The 9,806-nt window shown below is 36.6% G+C and overlaps 2 protein-coding genes across 2 annotated transcripts; one reads left to right on the plus strand and one right to left on the minus strand.

Annotated features, from left to right (window-relative positions):
• Window positions 1-856: 856 nt before the first annotated feature.
• LOC9320315 (mitochondrial phosphate carrier protein 3, mitochondrial) lies at window positions 857-2,423 on the minus strand. The gene is made up of 5 exons (XM_021030729.1): window positions 2,057-2,423; window positions 1,699-1,742; window positions 1,371-1,585; window positions 1,157-1,281; window positions 857-1,077 (listed from the first exon to the last, which is right to left on the minus strand). Exons 3-5 carry the CDS (start codon window positions 1,578-1,580, stop codon window positions 1,017-1,019), a joined length of 396 nt encoding a protein of 131 aa, XP_020886388.1. The 5' UTR covers window positions 1,581-1,585; window positions 1,699-1,742; window positions 2,057-2,423; the 3' UTR covers window positions 857-1,016.
• A 475-nt stretch (window positions 2,424-2,898) lies between these two features.
• Window positions 2,899-6,240, plus strand: LOC9320316 (aspartokinase 3, chloroplastic). The gene is made up of 13 exons (XM_002882105.2): window positions 2,899-3,145; window positions 3,269-3,770; window positions 3,859-3,941; window positions 4,052-4,247; window positions 4,318-4,467; window positions 4,558-4,653; window positions 4,741-4,857; window positions 4,925-5,044; window positions 5,136-5,228; window positions 5,305-5,421; window positions 5,549-5,665; window positions 5,756-5,818; window positions 5,922-6,240. The coding sequence occupies exons 2-13, from the start codon at window positions 3,378-3,380 to the stop codon at window positions 6,063-6,065; spliced, it is 1,689 nt and encodes a 562-aa protein (XP_002882151.1). The 5' UTR covers window positions 2,899-3,145; window positions 3,269-3,377; the 3' UTR covers window positions 6,066-6,240.
• Window positions 6,241-9,806: the final 3,566 nt, after the last annotated feature.

A 9,806-nucleotide genomic window follows, 5' to 3' on the forward strand; every position in this document is an offset into this window, starting at 1 on the left:
TGTTATCGTATATAGCTAAACCACATACATACCAAGAGACAAGAGGCCCAAGAATAAATTATTTTGACGGGCTTTCAGTTTGGCCCATGAGTGACTCCATTTGTCCACAAGAAATCTGGCGCCGAACACGTTTTGACTCGTCAGTTTTTTTCTCTTTCTCCTTTACATTTTGTATAATTCCGATTCTAATCGATATGCATTGAAGGAACCCGATTCTGTAATTTGATCTTTTTATATAGGGTAACAATTTTTCGTTTCTGGGTTTTCTTTGTAAAAGCCAGAATTGCTCTCGAGTTATTTGATCTGATTTTGCTGTTGAATCTCAGGACGGCCTATGATTTGACTCTAACAGACAGTAGCTGGATGAAAGACACATTTCAAGTTGTTAGTGGAAACACTTCAAGATCATGGGAAAGACTTGATGCGTGCATTTCCATTTACTTCACTGATCTTACTTTGCCTGCAGTGACGGGAATTGTCTACGGTGCACCTGCTCTTGTTACTTTCCGCATCCCCACCAAGATTGCTCTACAGGTTTTATTTACATTCATAAGCTTTCTTCATTACTCATGTATCGTTTCCTCATTGTCAAGATTCTTATGTAGATTTATTGACATGTAATTCTCTCTGCCAATGCCATACTCACACCCATTTTACAATTGTATTTTGTATACTAGGGACACCATGTACTGGCTAATGTGACTTAACTCTATAACCCCCAATTCATCTTTCAAATGAATCTATATTCCGGCCTGCTTGACTGATTTGAAGATATATAAGCTCGGCCAGTTTCATCGTGTAGAGAAATGGTCAAAAGCAAGCCTTTCGAGCTGAAGATGGAACATGGAAGAAAAAGTAAAAGATGAAACTAATCAACTTTCAAGAAATGTGCAGTGATCAAGTTGGAATCAGGCTGAGTGACTCAAAATCTTTTCATCATTGTCCTGGTTATCTTTTTTCTTTTTTTTTCTAAGAAAAATTGCTAACGTAAGAGACCCTTTGTTCTTCGTCATTGTTTAAGCCTTTGCTTCAGAAGGACTGATGGCAGCCGCTGGAGCAACACCACCAGTGGTTGGACTGAAAGAAAAGAGAGTTTCCATTAGCGGTTGAGAAGGAGAACCTCTGAAACAGAATAGCTGCAAAAGAAGGGACTTACAGGCCAACAAAGACTTTGAAAGCATCGTAGATACCCCACTGTGCTCCCGTCAATGTTCCTATCATCACAATTCGTAGAGGGAGCCCTCTTGTGAATAGACCCAACAGCCCTATCTTCTTCACCGCCTGTTGACAGGATCATGGTTAGAACACTAAACACTAGGTGGTAATATCAAAAGTTGCATTTTATTACAGAAAAAAACAGAGGGACTTACATCTCCAACAGTTGCTCCTCTGGCGTTGTTGAGGAAGGACACTAAATTATCAGCAGGATGAGAGACTATAGCACAGAACACGCCAGCAACGTAACCTCCTGCGAAACTCACCCCTAGTTGTAGACCCTTGCTGCACTGGTCCTTTGGCCTCGGAATTGCATACTTGTAGATCATCTCCACAATGGTCTCAAAAGAAGCAAACTTCATCATTGTGTCTGTTACAAAGGTAGATTTTCTTATCACATTTTGCAACTAAAAGAGCCACTAAAGCATTTTATGAGGCCAATTCATACTATGCGAAAGTTGCAAAGCTGAGGCCACAACTTACAAGGAATCTGGCGTCCCCAGAGTGGACCAATTCCCTTGTACAAACTGAAAGAAGAAGAAATCAGGCACAATGGCTAGTCTTAAGACGAGTGAGAAAGTAAGACGAGTGGACGAAATGCTCTTGTACTTTGCAGGATCAATCTGAAAATGTGAATGTTATGACTTTGGGTTTGAGCAAGGTGATCGATAGAATGTGCATGAGTGACAAAACTAACGCCTATGATTAATACATGTCGAGTAAGATGCAGTTACAAGACAAGATGAAAAACCAACAGAGTTATTGGCTCTAGATGGAAAAATCAGATCAAGGAACAACAAGTAAGTAGTTGGGAATGAATGTGAGGAGGAATAAATAGTACCTGCATATTGCACTTGACAAGATCGAGAGGAGTAACGGTCATGTGAGTGAGACCACAGCTGAGGATCCCACCGAAGGTACAGGCGGCGTAGAAGGCCGGGGAGTACATCTCGATACCCTTTCCGGGCTCGGTGGGAGACGCGATAAGGAAATTCTTCTGAGAGAGCATCGTCGGCGGCGAAGGAGATTTGGGGTTGGAGTTATTGAGCATCTGGTCGAGAAGAAGAGACCTGACGGAGGAGGAGTAGAGGAAGCTGGGAATCAAGGAATGCTTAGGAGACTCCATAGCCGGTCCCGAAACTAGGAGAGGGAGGACTCACAGTGAAAAGTGAAAACCCTCGGAATTGGGAAACAAGGGATATTCTCCATTAAGGCCCATGGGCTTTTTCTATGACCCATTTATGTGGCAAGATTAAGAAGAAGACTTTTTTTTTTTTTAAGAAGAAGACTTAAATGTGGTCGGATCTCACAACAATGAAATGCTTATACAATGGTCATTGGTTAATGGCCAATATGGGCAGAAGCATTAAGACAGCTGCTGCTTCAACATTTCGTGCTTATTCATTCCTCTTGTGAAGTTAATTGCATAAGCATCCACTAAATGTGAAAATTGTTGACCATACACCTGATGCCACGTATTATGCAGGTTGCATATTATTGCTAAATCAAACAAATTATACTTAGTATCTATGAGTAGGTGGCCACGTTTTTTCGATTTACCATTTGCTAACACCCCCTCAACCTCCTAAGGGTTCACTACTTTAATTTGTAGTTGACACGTTTTCCAAAAAAAAAAAACTTTGGTTAAAACGACTAGTATATAGTATGTGCTAAACCAAGCGTTCGAATTATTATTCAGCAGATTCATAGTTTGGAAAATAACAGTGAAGTCGAATGATCGTTCGAATCTTTCCTTTGGCTAAAAACAATTAACATCCGAGACTGAATTCACTCCGGAGCCGTCTGATCCTTTTAGCTTGGGATCTTGACTGTCCATTTTGGCGCCTTGCCTCTTACGATACTCCTCTTGCTACAGAGCTTTGGAGCTTGGCCGGCTTTGTCTCAAGCAATCGGGATCCCCTGTCAACTGGTATATAATTAAGCCACTTCTCAATCTCCTCTCTGCAAGATCCATTTATTTTTCTATTCATACATTTGGCCTTGACTCTGTTTTTTTTTTTTTTGTTTCCGTGGACTCTACGGATCATTGCAGGTTTGCGCACTAAACAAGCATACTCTATATATTATTTGCCGAAATCACAACAGCCAGTCTCTGAGTTCTAGCAAGCTTCACAATCGTCTTCTTCAGAGCTTATTGAGTAATGGCGGCTTCAATGCAGTTCTACGGAGTTCAAACACCAGAACTTGCCTTAAACTCAAAAGCGATTGAGTTTGGCTCAAAGGGGCTGAATTTCTCAGCACTCGTGTCCTCTGCTCGTGTATTCTCTAGAAACGTAGATCATGCTTGTAAGAACATCGTTCTGAGAGTTACTTGTGAAGCCGGAAGAGTGGAGCTGCTAGAAAGAAAAGGCTCAGAGACTTTCAAGTTAAACAGAACTGAGAAAAAATTGACATGTGTAATGAAATTTGGTGGGTCATCAGTGGCATCAGCAGAAAGGATGAAACAAGTTGCCAAACTCATACTCAGCTACCCAGACGAGAAGCCTGTTGTTGTGCTATCAGCAATGGCAAAGACCACCAATAAGCTTTTGATGGTAAGAAAAAAGTGAACTCCTTTAATTTGCACCTTTTACCTTGTTTCTTTCTTCTGTTATAAAACTCTGAGGCTGTGGTTTTCATTAGGCTGGAGAGAAGGCTGTTTGCTGCGGTGTCACCAACGTCGACACTATTGAAGAGTGGAGCTATATAAAGGAACTCCATATAAGGTTAGTTGAAAAAAATAAACAGAGACATTTATTGTATCTATCATATGTATATATATCAACACAAATTTACTTTATTCTCATGGTTGAAAATCAAATTTTACTATGTCCAGGACTGCTCATGAGCTTGGAGTGGAAACAGCAGTTATTGCAGAACACTTAGAAGGACTGGAACAGCTTCTGAAAGGCATCGCAATGATGAAAGAATTAACTTTACGCTCAAGAGATTACTTGGTTTCATTTGGAGAATGCATGTCCACAAGGCTATTTGCTGCCTACTTGAACAAAATTGGGCACAAAGCACGACAGGTATATATATGTTACCTTGATCACCTTATTGATTGTTTCATGACTTGATGATGAGTTTTTGCTTTGGCAGTATGATGCATTTGAGATTGGGATAATCACCACAGATGACTTCACTAATGCTGATATTCTTGAGGCAACATACCCGGCGGTCTCAAAAAAGTTACTTGGTGACTGGAGCAAGGAAAATGCAGTCCCCATTGTCACAGGCTTCCTTGGAAAGGTATATAAATAACGATTATGCATGAGTCTCTTGCATGCCCTGCTGTGACAATTTTAGAATTTCGAAAACAAAAAGCTTCACTTTGTGCAGGGATGGAGATCTTGTGCTGTAACTACGCTTGGTAGAGGAGGTAGCGATTTGACTGCAACAACGATCGGGAAGGCTTTAGGTTTGCGGGAGATCCAGGTACCAATATCGGGGGTTATTTTCTATCAATGAAGATACGGGGGATTTATTTAAACATACAGTATACTCTACTGTAATGTGGTGCAGGTTTGGAAAGATGTGGATGGAGTTTTGACTTGTGATCCAAACATTTACTGCGGAGCTCAACCTGTTCCACACTTGACATTTGATGAGGCTGCTGAACTTGCTTACATTGGTGCCCAGGTAAACAACCTCATAAAAAAACACTTGTTGTACCAAAAGACCAAAGGATTTACCTCTTCCATTGCAGGTGTTGCATCCACTTTCCATGCGCCCAGCACAAGAAGGTAACATTCCTGTAAGGGTTAAGAACTCTTACAATCCCACTGCTCCAGGAACTGTCATCACCAGATCAAGAGACATGAGCAAGGTAGGTGAAGTCAAATTGCATCAGTATTAATTACCCTTTTTTAATATCACAACATCACCATGCCCTCTTCTTCCTCGTTATCTTCTACTAGGCTGTATTGACCAGCATCGTTCTGAAACGTAATGTTACCATGTTAGACATCACCAGCACCCGTATGCTCGGCCAATATGGTTTCCTTGCCAAGGTAACCAACTTAACTCGAATTGATGACAACATATTCACTTTCCCGCCCTCCGAGCTCACACACTCTCTCTCTCCAGGTGTTTTCCACATTTGAAAAGTTGGGCATATCTGTGGATGTTGTTGCAACCAGCGAAGTTAGCATTTCCTTGACACTGGATCCTTCAAAGTTCTGTAGCAGAGAATTAATTCAGCATGTAAGCTTGTGACTTTATATCTGTGTTGTTTTCTTTGAGAGAACTTTCAGGCTACCACTTGTTCTTGGAGCACAGAAAATCAAATCAAGACTCATCTTGTTTTCTATAATTCTTGGCCATGTGATAGGAGCTTGATCAAGTGGTTGAGGAACTTGAGAAGATTGCTATTGTAAATCTGCTTCGACACAGATCAATTATCTCTCTCATCGGAAATGTTCAGAGATCATCATTCATATTAGAGAAGGTTAATTAGTTTAACTCTCTGCTTTGGTTTGTATGATTCAATATATAGATAGTCATACTACTTAGTGACTTACCAATGACCAACAAACAGGGCTTCCGAGTTCTTCGAACCAATGGGATTAATGTCCAGATGATCTCCCAAGGTGCATCTAAGGTCAAACCTCTTTCAACTTCCTTGGCTATATATATATATATGATTTTGTACAACAAGGTTTACCCCTTGAATAGACACTCGTCTGACTATTTGATGATATCAGGTAAACATCTCACTGATAGTGAATGATGATGAGGCGGAGCATTGTGTGAAGGCTCTCCACTCGGCCTTCTTTGAGACAGGCACTTGTGAAGCAGTCTCAGAACGCCCGACTGGCTACATTGCTGCCTCTTCGCGAAACCTGTAGGTGCAACCTGCAAGGTCTGAAAGTACTAGTTTGATGTTATGATTCTGGTCAGACTGGTATTAGGACACAAAACTCCCATTCTTCTTGTGTAATATAATGTAATCTGATGGGAGATGTACTGGAAAATCAATAAGTTTTCCTTTTGAATATATGATCTAGGACTGTTACAACATCAGTTAAGGTTACAAAATCTAAATCCCAGGACCAAAGAAAAAAAATCGATAAAAAAAATGTCTTTGTTGTCTCGGTTGAATATTACAAATTATTTGACCAAACCCGCTAGACATCTCTATACGTTCTAATTATTTTTATTTTTTTACATACGTTCTTATACTTTATAGTTATACCAATATATAATTGAATGGAAGGAACTAAGTATCACTCTTGGGCTACATCTAAATGGTGATATACATATTTAATATTGGGAGACTCACAAAAATACCTCTTTTTCAATATCCTTTTCAAAAATGTCCTATTTGACTGTCTATTTTTTAAAATACTTTTTTTTATGTACAAAATAACTAAATTACTCTTCTTTTAATAAAAAATATCACAAATATATAAGGAAAACATGAGAATGTGCACACATCAAAATTACAAATTTGATTTTGTAAAAACTTGTAAACCTTTAAAATACCTTGTAAAATTTTCCCGCCAAAATTTTTCCCGCCAAAAAAAATTTTTGCGGGAAAAGTGATTCCGCAATTTTTTTGGCATTAAATTTTTGGCGAGAAAAATTTACAAGGTTTTATACAGGGTATTTATAAGGTTTTACAATGTATTTTAAAAGGTTTTACAACGTATTTATAAGGTATTTATAAGATTTTATAAGATTTTACAAGCTATTTTATAAAGTTTTACAAGTTATAAGGTTTTACAAGTTTTTTAAAAGGTTTGACAAGTTATAAATACCTTATCAGTATCTTGTAAAACCTTTTAAAATACATTGTAAAACCTTACAAAACACTTGTAAATACTCTGTAAAAACCTTTAAAATACCTTGTAAATTTTTCCGCCAAAAAAATTGCGGAATCACTTTTCCCGCAAAAAAAAATTTTTGGCGGGAAAAATTTTTACGGAAAAATTTTACAAGGTATTTTAAAGGTTTTTACAAGTGTTTTGGCGGGAAAATTGCAGGATCACTTTTCCAGCCAAAAAATATTTTGTATTTTGTGGACCTAATTTTATTTTAAATAAGGGTAAAATGATCATTCAAAACTAAAAGAGGGCAAACTTAAAAATAGACTCTCAAAGAGGCCATTTTTTAAAAAGGGTATTGAAAAATAGGCACTTTTAACAATTTCTCTTTAATATTTTATCAAAAAGAATTGTTTGTTAATTATTATCATCTCAACAAAAAGAACACGTATTTATATATTCACAAAATCTCGTCCTTGAAAAACTATGACATAATAGGGTTTGATTGGTTCTCTCGGTAGTACCCACCTAGCAGTTGTTAGCAGTTGGTATCAATCACATAAATTGTTCCATATCGTTTCGGGCTATTTAAAATCGATGGCTTTCAAAATCTCATTCCCGCAAGTGTTTGCGGTTGTGTACGGTTACAGTTGGTTTTAAAAAAAGAAAATAACTAAAAAAAATTAGTAAATTAAAGTATATGTTATCAAATATTCATGTTAATTCTAAATAATTATTATTATTTAATTGTAATTTTCCAATATTAATAATTATTTTTGTTTTCAAAACATATTTATTTTTAATATTTGAATAATTATTTAGTAATTATTTTGGCTTGTAATCATTGTTTAAAAGTTTTATACTATTTTATAAATATAGTTATTGATATTTTTATACCTTTTTATAATTATATATATTTTGATAAATTTTAGTTTAATCACTATTATATTCGCTGATCAACCAGTTATAAATATTCGGCGAACGTATCCGCTATGTTCAAACTAGTCAACCTCATAAAAGGAGAGAGGGAGAGAGGTGGATATATGAAGGACAAATTGCGTAGACGGTCAACTGGGGGATAACGTCAGCGAGATGAGGCAATCAAAGGAGCAAAGCCTGAAAAAGTAAAGCCGTCTTGTCGGTTACTCCTTTAACTTAACGGCCTCTTCTTCTTCCCCTTTTTTATTGTAGCTCTAGAGAGATTGAGAGTCTTTTCTTTTTTTCTTTTCTTTTTTTTTTATTGTGCAATGAGATAGAGAATTATTCTGATTAATATTGCTTCTCTTCTTTTCTTAAAGCTGCTCATTCTCATAGTTACCATTTTACCCTTCTTTCTTTAAGTTAAAAATAACACTACATTAATCTTTTTAAAAAGGTAAACACACAAAAAGAATGCGTGGAACATCTTTAAAAAGGAACACCAATTCTATTATTTGTTCCTCCAAATAACGGAAAAAAGGAAAAAAAAAAAAAAAAAGGATTAGGACTAGGAGTGCAAAGGCAAAGTCTTCTAAATTCCAATCTCTTGTATTGTTTATATATACTACTTTAACTTAAAACCATATATATATATATATATATACATATATGTATATACAACTACATACATATAAATCTTGTACTCCCTCTGTTTCAAAATATAAGTCGTTTTAGGTAAAAACACACAGATTAAAAAGATCTATTTTTTTTAAATTTAGACAATCATAAAAGAGACTGCATAATATAAATAATCATAAAATATTAAAATAATATATAATTTGCATTGAAACCCGAAAACGATTTATATTATGAAACAAAATACTTTATCTAAAACGTCTTATATTATGAAACGGAGGGAGTAGTTAGTAAGTGAAGATTCCATATATATGATCCCTAAGAAAGAAGCTAAGGGATTAATTGGGGTCTGTTTAATTAAGCGAAAAGGAGAAAAAAGTTCAGGGTAGGGGGAGGCGAGGCGGCTCGCGTGGGGCACAAAACTCTGTTTCATCTCTCTCTTTTATTTATTTTTTTTTTAATTGTCGTTTGCTTCCTAATTCTTCTTTTATTTACCACTTTTTTGCCAATGCCCCTCTCTTCCTCCCAATGGTCAATCACCCTCTCTCTTATTTTCAATTTCTTTTTTTCTAAGTTAAATCTGTATGGTTCATTTGTGTGTATCCCATTCCTTTATCACTGATCTATATATTATATACAACCCGTGTTCAAAAAATCGCTAGGCGCTAGTCGGGCGGTGAGGGTGCGCCTAGCGCCTAGCAAGAAAATCGGGGATTACACGGGGATTAATCGGGGATTAGTTTTAGGGCTATTTAATATTTTAAAAACATATTAATCCATTATAATTAAGAAATTTATATAATATTGTTTTTAAAATTGTATTAAACACATGAAAACAAGATTTTAATTTCAAATTTATGATTTTTATACAAATTACGAACATAAGTAGGACGTTTTGAATTTTAGATGAAAAAAAAAAGTAAAAAAAAAAATTGGGCTAGGCGCCGTCTAGGCAGGCTAGGCGGCCGCCTAGGCGGTCCAGGCGGTCAAAAAATCGGATCTCCGATTTTTCTCACCGATTTGGACAAAATCGCCGCGGTGCTCCTCCGATCAGCGCCTAGGCGGCCGATTTTTAGAACAAGGTATACAACTATATATACCACATTTTATTACACTGTACATACTTCAAATATATACTAAAAACATCTGCATGTGCATATTCAGTTTGATCGTTGTGTTAATACTACTCATATATATATATATATATATATATATATCTCTTTTCAATTTACCACCAAATTAACATTTCCCATCTTGTGAAAACGCATA

The sequence above is a fragment of the Arabidopsis lyrata genome (assembly GCF_000004255.2).
Source record: "Arabidopsis lyrata subsp. lyrata unplaced genomic scaffold ARALYscaffold_3, whole genome shotgun sequence".
Taxonomy (NCBI): Eukaryota; Viridiplantae; Streptophyta; class Magnoliopsida; order Brassicales; family Brassicaceae; genus Arabidopsis; species Arabidopsis lyrata.

Coding starts and splice junctions, on each gene's coding strand:
- LOC9320316 (XM_002882105.2), top strand. CDS start 3,378: ATGGCGGCTTCAATGCAGTTCTACGGAGTTCAAACACCAGAACTTGCC. Junction 3,942..4,051: donor ATAAAGGAACTCCATATAAG/GTTAGTTGAAAA, acceptor TACTATGTCCAG/GACTGCTCATGAGCTTGGAG. Junction 4,468..4,557: donor TCACAGGCTTCCTTGGAAAG/GTATATAAATAA, acceptor CACTTTGTGCAG/GGATGGAGATCTTGTGCTGT.
- LOC9320315 (XM_021030729.1), bottom strand. CDS start 1,580: ATGATGAAGTTTGCTTCTTTTGAGACCATTGTGGAGATGATCTACAAG. Junction 1,282..1,370: donor GAGGAGCAACTGTTGGAGAT/GTAAGTCCCTCT, acceptor TCCTGTCAACAG/GCGGTGAAGAAGATAGGGCT. Junction 1,078..1,156: donor TTCAAAGTCTTTGTTGGCCT/GTAAGTCCCTTC, acceptor CTTTTCTTTCAG/TCCAACCACTGGTGGTGTTG.